General features: G+C 40.4%; 1 protein-coding gene across 1 annotated transcript in view; it reads right to left on the bottom strand.

Moving 5' to 3' along the window:
• The window catches only part of myo15aa (myosin XVAa), a 61,999-nt gene that overhangs the window by 45,536 nt on the left and 3,938 nt on the right, over window positions 1–12,525 (bottom strand). The window contains exons 2-6 of the mRNA XM_077539919.1: window positions 11,056–11,200; window positions 1,048–1,130; window positions 824–887; window positions 610–719; window positions 435–509 (exon numbers count right to left, since the gene is read on the bottom strand). Of these exons, the coding sequence (XP_077396045.1) occupies window positions 435–509; window positions 610–719; window positions 824–887; window positions 1,048–1,130 (332 nt within the window). The 5' untranslated portion in view covers window positions 11,056–11,200. The remainder of the gene's footprint in view (window positions 1–434; window positions 510–609; window positions 720–823; window positions 888–1,047; window positions 1,131–11,055; window positions 11,201–12,525) is intronic.

Genomic DNA, 12,525 nt, shown 5'->3' with positions numbered 1-12,525 from the left:
TTTGTTGCCCAGTGGTCCCAAGTCCTCTTTTTGAAATTAATTATTGAAATAAATGGACTTTTCCTCAATATTCAAATTTTCTGCCCAGCACCTCTACTCACAGGAAGCCATGATTTATTTTATGTATAAATGGCAATAATAGGTACACAGGTTTATTGTTCCTTCTGCCAAAAATTTAGAGATAGAAAAATATATTAATAATAAAAGATATATTTGTAATTAATAGATTTCTGACAAATTACGGAAAGTGAAATTGGATAATTTCGATGGATGGATGGATGTTATTAGCAGAGAGGTTGTCTGATTTGTGAGGCTACAGCACATACTAGGATTTTAAACAGAAATGGCCTGAAGTTGCTTGGAGTTTAAAGTGGACAGGGAGGAGTATAAAGTATTCAAAGAGTTTAATTGTGAGCGCAGAGACAGTCTCTTACCTGATAATTATGACCTGATTATGTTTGGCATCCATCATTTTGGAATAAGCAGCGTTTGCAATAGCATACAAATGTCTAAGGAGGAAAGATGTGTTACTTTGGCTAAGAGGATGCAATAACCTATTGTATGTATCGATTCCAACCCCCTTGTGTACCATTTCAAACTATGACTTACGGAGGGTTCTCGCCCAGGGAATGACCCTTGTACTGCAGCACCATGTCCGTCCCGTAGATGTTATACATCTTATAAGGGTTCACAGAAACCAGAATACTACCTATATAGGTCTGACAGGTATACAAAAAAGTGACACTTAATAATTCAAACAGAAATGACTGATCTTTGAATACAACATATGATATATGTTAAAATAAATGAATGTGGAACTTACATAAATAAGATTCCGTTCAAACCTTTTTTTTAGGTTGAGAAGAATAGCATCGTCATGCAACTCCCTGATGAAAGAAGAAACAATAAGATAAGACGATTGTACATAGCATATTTTTCAACTGTACTATTTTCTTTTTGTTTCTTGTACTCAATTTAATTGTGTTCTGCTTTGTCTACGTATTGTTCAGTTTGTGAAATTTTGAATACTATACAAGAAATTGTTACTCGAGCTGTGTCATGTCTTCCGCGCCATCTTCCTCTCGTTGCTCCCGCTGAGCTACTGTGGGCAGGCTTCTGATTGCGTACATCTGAAATAACAATCACAAAACAGGGGGATAAGTGATGCTTTTATAAAGCATTCGTTGCTAAATAGATTGTCAATTCTCATCACAGGTTTTGTTCTTGAAGTCATTAAATAAGCATATATATTTACAGTATTTAAGCTGCCTAGAACACTTACCTTGTCAAACCATGGACCCTGAGGTTCCCCTTCCCTGCTGAAATTACACACCCCTGCTTTACGACCCATGTTTTGCTGAGTTATCAAACGCTGGTGGTCAAATAAGTTATCATCTCCATACATGGACCACTTATTGAGGTTTTGTACTGTCCCATGAGGTAATACCTTCTCTGCATCCCAGGCATCCATATCTTGTTGCAGGCCCGGAACCTTAACATCAGAGCCATGTGCCCAGTGCTTTTCAGGAATAGAATCTTGAACATGGGGTGACACCACAGCACATGTAGAAGGGAGGCGATATGAGGCCCCCTGAAGGACTGGGTTCTTTAGGTCACCAGAAAGATCTAAAGAGTGGTGCGGTGGGGCACGAGGTATAATATTGCTGTCAGTCTGATGGAAATTTGCCTTACGGATGTTATGGCTTTTTGACAGAGCACTGGACAGGTCAACTGTTTTATGCGTAGAAGTGGACTGGTGTTGGGCCATTAAAGTATTGGTTGGCAAACAGTAGTTGAGATGACTGAAGTTTGAGTTATGAAGAGCACTGGAAATGTCAACAGATGGAGCCACTGTAGGAGAAGTTTCCATCAGTAGTGATGGGTTTGAGAGTCTATAAGAGGCACCACGAATGCTAGTGTTCAGCAAGGCACCAGAAAGGATAGGCCCAGTGGTTATTGACGTTGAAGCTTGTATTTGATGTAATGAACCGTCTGGAATCTGAGACTGTGCCTCATGAAGATTAGAACTCATCTCCACACTAGGTGTCATTTGGGTTGTACTTTGAGGATTCTTTATTGTTTCCCTCGGTTGAATTTTAACTGAACTGCTTGACAGTCGATAAGAGGTCTTTAGGGCATTTGCATTGACAAGTGCAGAGGAGAGCATAGCAGAAGAGGTTGTAACAGTCTCAGATGATACCTTAGTTCTCAAAACTGAAGCACCATCGGGCAGTTTGTAAGTAGGTTTTCTAATTTGGGGATTATGTAGTGCAGAAGAAAGCATAGGTGATGATGGGATGGCTGCAGTTTTGGCCTCTGAACTGGTCCCTAGTGTGCCACTAGGTAAGCGATATGTGCCTTGCTGCAAATGGGAATTAAGCAAAGCAGAGGCCAACACTGGAGCGGAAAGGGGCTGTACAGGAGAGGATTCAGCAAGTTCACTTTGATTTATAACAGTGCCATCAGGTAGATAGGAAGTCTGATGAAAGTTTGGGTTCTGCAGAGCATTGGAGAGAAGAGGGGATGACTGATTTACTCCATCTGCACCATCATCTCCATCACCTATGGTAAATTGAGTTTCAACTGGATTTGGGGGCATTGTTATGGTGTCAACTGGGAGTTTAAACATTGATCCTTGGATTTGGGTGGTCTTAAGCCCAGAGAGAAGTGAAGAGTTAGCGCTGACAGTCCTCTGGGCAGGTGAGGCATGAGCTTTAGGAGAGAGATGTCGCTGAAGGGGTGAGGTAAAAGATTTGCTACATAGCTGAGAATTATTCATAGCAGAGGATAAATGTGGGGGTGATGAGGTCGATGAGGCACCAGGAGCTGCTGACTGTGTGTGTAATAGAAGCTTTGTATCCAGGTTGGCATTGGGCTGTAGAGGTGATGTGTAGAAGGCGCTCTGCAGACGAGAGTGCTGCATCAAAGATTTGGATTGACCTAGTTGGCTATTTTGACTCACCTCTTGGCTATTCTGCGATTCACCTGCAATCTCACCAACAGATGAGTGAGGGTAAAATTCCTGCTTTGTTTGGGGTGTGTGGTTCGTGGCATAAGGGAGAGAAGAGGGAAGTTGATGGAGGGAAAATGGGGCACCAACATCTTTAAGGTTTTGAGACAAATTTGTGAGAAATGAAGATGTGCCTTGCTCAGTAGCCATGTAGTCAAACTGTTTAACACTCTGAGAGGGTGAAGGAGTACCTGGTGGTGTTATCGGATAAGGTAGTGGAATGTGAAAAGACGTTGCTTCAACATCATGGGGATTCATAGTCCTATGGGGTAGGGAGGCGTGTGAATAGTATCCATGGTTCTTAGGAGAAGAACCATGAAATGTTTGGGGAGATTGAAGTCCATTATGAAGCCCACTCCCCAATGGTTGAGGAGACAAAGAGCCACCATGTTTCAATGAAGTCTGCCGAGGAACCAGAGGCCTTGGAGGAGGTGCTCTGAATGAAGGAGAGGACTGATTTCTGGGCATGCGTACCAGTGGCCGTCCCCTACCAATAGGTCTTTGGAAGCCTACTTGAGGTGTTGAGACCCTTGACTGAGAGCCTTTCCTTGCTAACATAGGGATTCCATCTACACCATTCATCTGTCCTGAGGGAGGGCGTTGGCCACTGCGACGAGAGAACCTGAATGGAGCTACATGTTGAGTAACTGGGGGTCCGCGTCTACTTCGTCTTCTTGGGTAGGAGTGAGCTGGAGATGGTTTTGCAGAACCTATTGGAGGATCAATTGGGCTTCCTGAGGCATCTCTAAACTTAAGAGTAGAGGAATGGTTGGTGAGAGGCTGGCTTGTGTTATGTGACTGGGAAGGAGTGAGAGGATGATGGATGGAAGTAGGCTGAACAGTTGGATGGGGTGACTGAGCATGTTCAGGTAGAGGAGCCCTTTCTCTTGGTAAAGGTGTTGGAGGAGGAGAACGCGATCTCCTCAATTGGAATCTTTGGTACCTACTTTCTGCTCTGGAAGACGGAATAAGTGATGCATTTGGACTGGTTTGGAGTCTGAGAGAAATTCCTGGCTCAGGGGGCAGACCCTCTCTCTTTCTCAGAGATCCTTTTGCTGTAGTTAAGGGACTTGGAAGTGGTGATCGAACCCTTTGAAGCCCAATTCCAGCCCTCACAGTTTTAACAGGTGGCTGAGCAGTAAAGGACACTCCGTTCCCGTGGAATTGTGGCGAAGCATAAGGGTTTGGTAGTCTCCGTGGAGAGGATGGTCTTTGGCTTGTAATTGGAGATTGGTATGGAAAGTTTCTTCTGTGTAAGTGAGGGGGAAAGTGGTCCAGCTGGATATGTGGTTGTAGATCCATAATATCTGGTGACATTCCTTGCCTCTGTAATGGAGGTTTGAAGCCATGCATTGGTGTTGATGAGGGCAGCGGAGGATGTGGCGGTAGATGCACCAATGAAACATTCTCTGTGTGTATGTGTGGGGGTGTTGATGGGATTTGCTCCATCAGAAACATTGGTGGGTCTTGAGGGTAAGGTGGATTATTCACCTGTGTGGCAAACTGCGGCAAAGAAAATGCTGACAAGTGTTGAGGGGAAGTGGTCATTGGAGGGCGAGTAGGATTCTTTAATTGCATGTGCTCATGATGAATGATCTCAGCCGTTGGTGAATATGGTATGATGGGGGTTTGTTGGTGATTAACGGCAGTCGGTAAATGGGGCTGTGCTGGGATGTAAGTTGGAAGGGGCTGGTCATTATGATTTCTCAGGTCGTCAAAACCAAGTGATGGAGCTAAAAACGTGGGAGTAGAAGGGGGTGGTGGTGGAGGCAAGGTTTGCACATCCAGTCTTTCCTTTCCAAATAATCTAACCTGAGGCCTGGGGACCCTGAACTGCTCAGGAGTAGAATTAGCAAAAGGGATTTGTTCCTGTCTGTAAAGATTTTCTGTTTTTCTTGGAGCCAGCCCACCATCAACATTGTATGATTGTTGGTAAGGGAAATGACCTCCAGCAACATTTAAATATCCCTGCGTTGAATCTTGGTATACAGGTAAGCCTGGAAGAGTAGCATAACTACTACTCACCATACCAGATTGCTGTGGCAACCCATAATCATAACCCATACTATGATCACAATAAGAATCTGTGTATATCTCAGACTCATATGGGTTGTAGATAGTCTCCATGGTGTTGCCAGAGTAACCAAATGGCTCTTGCACAATAGCATAGAGCTTTCCATCATCACCATAGTAATACTCCACCTCTTCTTTACCATTATCTTCATACTCATCATATGGGTAAGTGTAGCAATCCACATCACTATTGTCATAAAACTCATCGTCAGGATAAAAGTTGCCATCATCATCATAGTAACCATACTCATTTTCCCACTCATCATCATAGTACTCAAAGTCCTCTGGTAGCCCATTGTTGTAATCCTCCTCAGATCCATACTCATCCTCGTCATAATCGGAAGGGTGGTTGTAATATCGTTGCGGTCTACCCAATGTGTGTCTGTTTGCAAATGACAGTCGTTTTCGTCCTTGACGCTGTGCCCATGCCCCCAGTCGACCTCGGCCCTTGGAACTTGGCAAACCCCCTATCAACCAGTTGGTGGCGGCTGCTATCCTCGCTAACATCCATCCTTTTGTCTTGAACCTTAATCCCACTTTCTTTTTGCCAAACATGCCTTTGAATTTTGCTCTTAATCCCTTCGCTTCTGTAGCCATACTCCCTGTCCCTCCTAAATTGGATAGGTCCAATGTCTTTTTAGGAGGAGGAGTCGTAGTAGTGGAATTGCCTGGACTGTTCTCTTTTTTATTGACTAGGTTGGAATCTGGTAGACCAGTCTTTTGCTCCTCAGAGGTATTTTTAGGGCCAAGTCCTTTTACAAGATGGAAACCTGATGGACCTGGTTTTTGCCCCTCAGAGGTGGATTTAGGCCCAAGTCCATTTAAAAGTTTGGTGGTGCTTAGAAGAGGTTTACAAGAAGCAGGTGGCATATCCTTTTTCTTAGAGAGAGGAATGAAAAGAGTGGATGTGCTTTTAAGGCTCCTCTTTGGTTGCGGTTTCTCTGGCTGCTTTTGTTTGGTTGGGAAACTAAATGGCGAAGCCTTTCCTGTGAGTCCGCTGATAACTTTAGAGGCCCCTCGCAGGTGACTCTTGGCATCAGCTGTCTTCTGCAACTTTCCTACAACTACGTTTTTCTTCTGTTCCTCTGCAGCAAACCCCATCATGACTTTGGAGGCATCCTTGATTTGGACGTCACTCATGCTTTTCAGGTTGATTGAATCAATTCCTTTCTTTACTTGAGGCTTCTCATTGTCTTGCATGTCATCCTCATCATCATTTGAAGGTGAATCGCTTGAGGGAGGTTGAGGACCCTTTACAGCTGTCACTTTAAAGGCATTTTTAACAACTGCTTTACCTTTATCGATATCAAGAGGAGCCATCACCTTAGCAACCACTTCTTCACTCTCATCACTACCTTCTTCCTCACTCCTCAACTTCTCTTCTTCTTCTTCAGATTCCTCCTCCGACTCACTCACAGGTTTATTTCCCTTTCCTTTCTTACCACCGTCCTTCCCCTTTCCTTTGGTTGGTTCCTCCAATTTCTTTGCTCCTTTCTTGTCATCCTTCCCTGCCTTTTTAGTGTCCCTTGTTCCCTTCTTCGTCTCCTGTGGCTTGCCTTTTTTGGCAACTGATTTTGAGTCTGCTTTCTTGGATGGCATAATGTCGGTTAATATGGACAAGTAGCTACACTGTGATTAAATTGATTGGTGTCAAGACACCCTCCTCTCATCATAACTTGTTTTCTTCATTTAGATCAAGTTTCACTCCAGAAACACTACACACTGTAAACTCATCTCAAATTCAGTCAAGGCTGAGGAAAAAAAAAAATGTAATTATGCAGTTCTGCATCCAAAAATTTACTTTGCTTATCCATCAACATTCAATGAAAAGTGTTGTCAAGGCTGAGAAAAAATAATTCCTTTCTAGATTTGTTTTTAAGGAATCAGAAAGATTCGTTTGGAAGTCAGTGAAAACTAAATGATGAAACTGGTTGCTCATAAATGTAAAAGTTCTATTATGAAACAATTTTACTCCTGCCTGTTGTGCAAATTTCTTGCCTTTGGTTCCCTGAATCCTCACAAATGTAACATCCAGAAGAAAATATACGTTCCTGGTCCGTGTTTGTCTTTGTAATTCAAATACATTCACAAGGTCACACGGAGAATAAAAGGCCTAGCAACGTGGTCTTAGTAGTCCTTTGTGTGGCTCCCATTGTGATTGTGTCCTCTGAGTCCTGGAGTGAATCCTCATCTGGGCTGCCAGGCAATCTTTGTCGGGACGTTCCCGCAGCAAAGAGAATTGATAGCGGAGTTCATGGAGACCCACGAAGGGTGCGTTCCGAAGGGTCCCAGAGTGAGCGTTTGTGCGCGGTTGCCCTCCCACTGTCAGAGCTGTGTGACCTCCTGCTGCCTTTTGATACTGCGACTTAATCCTAATTCAATGTCATCATATGATCATTCTGACAGTATCTGTGTGAGAGTGTGCTATGTATCCCCTGTTGCAAAGAGCACCTTAATGTACCTGCTATACTGTCTCAGGGTAACCTTATCTGCGGACTCGTTTGTGTATGAATAATGCAGGTTGACTGAGCTGTTGCTAAACTGTGTCTGAGAGGTAAAGCCACACAGAGTCAAAACACAAACACCTGAAGGCCCTGTGGTGGACACCAAGTAGAAACACCTTATTGCACAGTCTCTTCTTTACATAAATGTTCTCCCTCATCAATGTTACACACTTTGGGGTTACCTCTCGGTTATGACTAGCTAAAAAGCACTCTGTCCAACTTAGTACTTTAATTTAAACCAATTTTCTTCTCAACGTGATCAAATTAAAGAGATATGACTATCTGGAAATAATTTCTGAGCCTACTTCATTATCTAATACAAGTATTGAAGTTTCTGACATTTACAACAATGGCAACATACTCACAAATCACATACGATAATTTCCCACATAGTAACTAACAAAATAAAGTCAAAGCCTTTTCGAGTAATGCTTGACTTATATCCCCAAACTCCAAGTTATTACAACGTTTTGTTAGAAAACTGCATGTCAATTCATTGATGATGGGCTGATATTCAAGGAGGTCATCTCAGTGGCAGATATGAATGTTTGATGACTGCCGCTGTGTTCTGCCTACGCAGCGCAGATTAAACATTCATCGCAGGCCGCTCTAAATATATCACAAAGCATCACCTCCCACCCTGGCACACTCCCCGATCGACATATTATACACGCGGGCAAGTGTCAGGGGTTAACTGCCAGATAGCTCAGAGCAGATGGAGGGTAGATAGCTAAGGAACAAAAGGAAAGCGCTAATTACTGAATGGTCAACTAGCGCATGAATTCATCTTATAACATGCTGATTTCTCTCTGAAATCAACAATCATAATAATAAAAAATACATAATGAATACAATACTAGTATGAGCTGTAGTAGTAGTAGTAATAGTAGATGTCGTCATAGTAGTATCAGCACTGCAGTAATTGTAGTAGAAACAATAGTTGCCAAAAATGCTGTGGGAATCACCATAGCTAGAAAATGTAAAGCAACACACAGATATTAAGTGGTGCACAGGATTTTTATTTTATTTTATTTTATTTTATTTTATTTTTTGGGGGGGGGGCTTCTTACCAGAATGTGTAGAGAAAAATGTGGGAAAGGAAATGATTCATGTAGAGATGAACATAATACTTTGGCCCAATATTGTGAGTTACTGTTTCTACAGTAACGTAGTGTGGCTATGTCTTTATGCTCGTCGAGTTGAAGTCCCTGGTCTCAGTTCAAATTAGTAATATTCTGTGTACTGAGTGTCAGTTAAAGGAATACGAAATATGGAGTAGCCTACATGGAATTATTGGAAAAATAATACAAGAATTAGACACACTCATTATATACTTTATGCTAGCTAACAATTTAAGATGCTTTCAAAGGGCGAACTGCCTGGGAATGACCTACTGTAAGATAGGATCTTGAAATCTGGATCACATATCCCAAGAAGCAGTCACCATGAAAGAGCGCAGGCACACACACGCGCACACACGTAAAGGTCACTAGTCACACAGGTAAGGTAAAGAGCTTTATAAAGAGATCTAGTTGACAAGTGGTGTCAGGAAATGTACTGTGTTGACTTTGTTGACCTGACAAACAAACTGATGGCAGACTGAGAATGCCAGTTATAAGAACACGTAAGACATAAATTAACGAAAAACGTGTGTGCTTGGGTAACGGGGTGAATTGGATTTAATCTGGACTGTGCATAAGCCCAAGCAAGTGATTACAAAAAAATATTGCCATAATGTTAATAAACTCTATTATAAGTAAATATATTATAGTACCAAAAATTAGACAGATTACATTTTTATTTGATTAACGTTAACTGATATTAACTTTTGTCCAAAATACAATTCGAGGGACATTTTTCACAATTTTTAACATGCTCTTAGAAGCACTGCTAAAAAAAGAACAAAGAAAAAAAAAAACTCACTAAATTAATATTCAACCAGCTCCATGCCACAAACAGTAAAATTACAAAACAAATACCTAACAAATGAAGTCATACAACTATTATTTACAAATGCAATAAAACAACACTAACTGTTCCCAAAACATTTTTTTTTTAGTTTTTTTCCCCCACTTTTTCTAGCCTATCTATTACTCCTTTCTATGACTAAATCACATAACAAAAATATTTTGACATAATATAAAGTTTTGTTTTGTTTTTTTTGCCTTTTTTGTTGTTGGTTTCTTGCTCTTTGGTGGAGCCTGATACCCTTTGTGTGTTTTGAAATTGCCTGAAACAAATAATAAATACAGTACAATACAATACAATAATAATATTGATCCACAGCCCTAAAATTTAAGCATGGAAAACTTGCAAACTTCAGACAGAAAGGCTGGGGCTGAGATGAGGAAGTGTGAGGATGACCTGTCAATCACTGCCCAACTCTATCATCATTTGTTGCTTAGATATTAATTGATCATTTCTGTGGCATTTTAAAAGGGGGACAAATGCCGTTGTGATGATTTAGATGCAATGATGCCACCTAGTGGTTTGTTATCTACTCAATCCAACTTGCTTTTTTTTATGTTGATGACAAACCCTGTGGATCATATAAGCACTCAAAGCATGAGCTGCCCTAGTTTCTTGTGTTTAAATAGCAAAAACTTAACATAATTTAACATACAAAAATAAGTGCACATGATGCAAATAGATTTGAGCGTGAGACCCCACATTCTAGAAAATGGTTGTATGGATAATAAATAAGTTCGTCAATTTTAGCTACTAAATGTAATAAATAAATGGGATGTCATTAATGAATACTGTATGTATGATTTCATCACCAACATGAATAGCTGAACACTCATTAAACTGGATAAATTTGTTAACAAATAAGATACTTGGTCTTGGCATCGATTTTCACATTTGCTTCTGATCTACAATCAATAGCTTGGATCAAATTTTATGTTAAATAAATATTTTTATTTTTATTTTATTGGCTCCGTTTCAACTGCAAGTACCACAAGAAGGTAACAAAACAGAGGGAAATTATTATTTTTAATGCATTTGGAGAAAAGAAATCCAAGTAAACATTGTTGACATTCATTTTCAATAAATGTGTATTAAATGTAAAACATTTACAGAAACAATAATTCATTGAAGAGGGTCATTTAGAATGGTGCAAAAGGCTTCATTTCTTCAAGAATGTCAAGGATATGAATGGTTTTCCCCATATATAAATGATGAGAATGGCAAATATATAACATAATATCTCAAATGTCTAAGACAAGACCTTGTTTTGTTTTGTTTTTTTATGTCACCTTCCTTTGTCATTTCCAACCAGAATGACCAACATTTTGGATCTTAACATGTCACACACCTTTTTGTATGCATGTATGCAGAAGAGCAGCAAATTTGATGGAAGGAACAAATATGTGACCTTCCGTCTGCCCATCTCTCATTCTTTCATACTCTAAATTAATAATATAAAGAAAAAACAACAACAAAACAGTACACATAATCGTGACTTACCTTCCTGCTTAATTTGAGCCACCGTCAGTGGTCATTGTGCACCAATATCCATCGGAGCATTTGCTTTGTCCACACAGTGTGTCTGTCTTTGTGCCTGGACCGCAGAGATCTTCTCTGGTACATCTGCTCACGTTTTTATAGCTCACTAAACACACAGAGAGAGGCAGACAACAAGGTTTCATGGATTACATGAGCATCATACAACAAAGGCCTATTTGCAAAACACATATGACTTCTGCGGCATGTTCGAGGTGCAATATACCATTTCTTAGTAAACAAGCTTCACTTATACATGTGTGTCCTGGGTAAACAAGTGGACAGCCCTATTGTGCGTTGATAGGTGGGATAACACGCACACACCAAGCTATCATCATCCCACACTGGTTGCCAATGTCAAAGCCTGAAGTGAAACCCCCCTGAAGGTTGTAAGGCACTTGTGCGCGTTTGCTTATCAGCGCACCACACATATACTTGCTGCAAAAAAAGACATCTCTAGCACACACACAGGGTCAAGATGTCACAATAAATGTGGGATGTCAAGGGTTGTGCCACAAACAGAGAGACAGTAGACATAAACAGTGGATGGATGTTTGTACCCCCATACAGATCGCTGCAAAAAAAAAAAAACATGAACTATTTGGATTTTCCTTCATTTCGTCTTAAACTGGTCATGTGATCTGAGATTCCACAAAAACAATTATATGTTTACTTTTTTAAATTGGACACGGTACACAACATGTTAACAGTGCAGAGTGAAAAAGGTACTAATTAATTAATCACAAAAAATATTGCATCATCATTTATTAACACAGATTAATTACACTAATAATTTTGACCGCAGATGATCAGTGGATGGTTACGTTAAAGGTGCACAGGTTGTGTTTGAGCAAAAACATCACATTAAATCATTTAATAAATACTTTAACTTTAATAAACAGCATTAAAGTGAAGCATTTAACTCATTCACTGCCAGTCATTATAGAAAATTTTTACATTTCCAATACTCACGTGATATTACATTCAATAATTATATATAAACCGAATCTACCAAATAACAGAATAGACTCCCTACTTTTTGTCCCGTCCCGTTCTTTTATAATTGACAGCAGAAAAATGTAGGTTTGCCAAAATACAGCCATTTCTCCCATGGACTCTGAAACTGTGTTTATTTCCTATAAAATGGGGCAATGATGTCATCTACCGGTGGTTGGGCATCAGTAAAGTTGTTTCCAAGTTTGATATTTACAGTGGAGCATGCTCAGATTCGCCCCCATTTAGCACCGCTCTAAAAAATACAATTGACAAGTATACTTGTCAAAGGCAGTGAATGAGTTTTAATAAATGCTGGGTATAACATTTAGAATATTTGTTCATGTCAAACTATCGGGGTCATTTCTTCCCCATTTTAAATTATGCAAGTCATTAACTAGAAAAAGAGGATGAGCATGTGCAATGGATAAAAAATGTTGA

Source organism: Festucalex cinctus, chromosome 1 (assembly GCF_051991245.1).
Source record: "Festucalex cinctus isolate MCC-2025b chromosome 1, RoL_Fcin_1.0, whole genome shotgun sequence".
Lineage (NCBI taxonomy): Eukaryota > Metazoa > Chordata > Actinopteri > Syngnathiformes > Syngnathidae > Festucalex > Festucalex cinctus.
The sequence above is the reverse complement of the archived record's forward strand: the minus strand, read 5'-3'. Positions and strand labels throughout refer to the sequence as shown.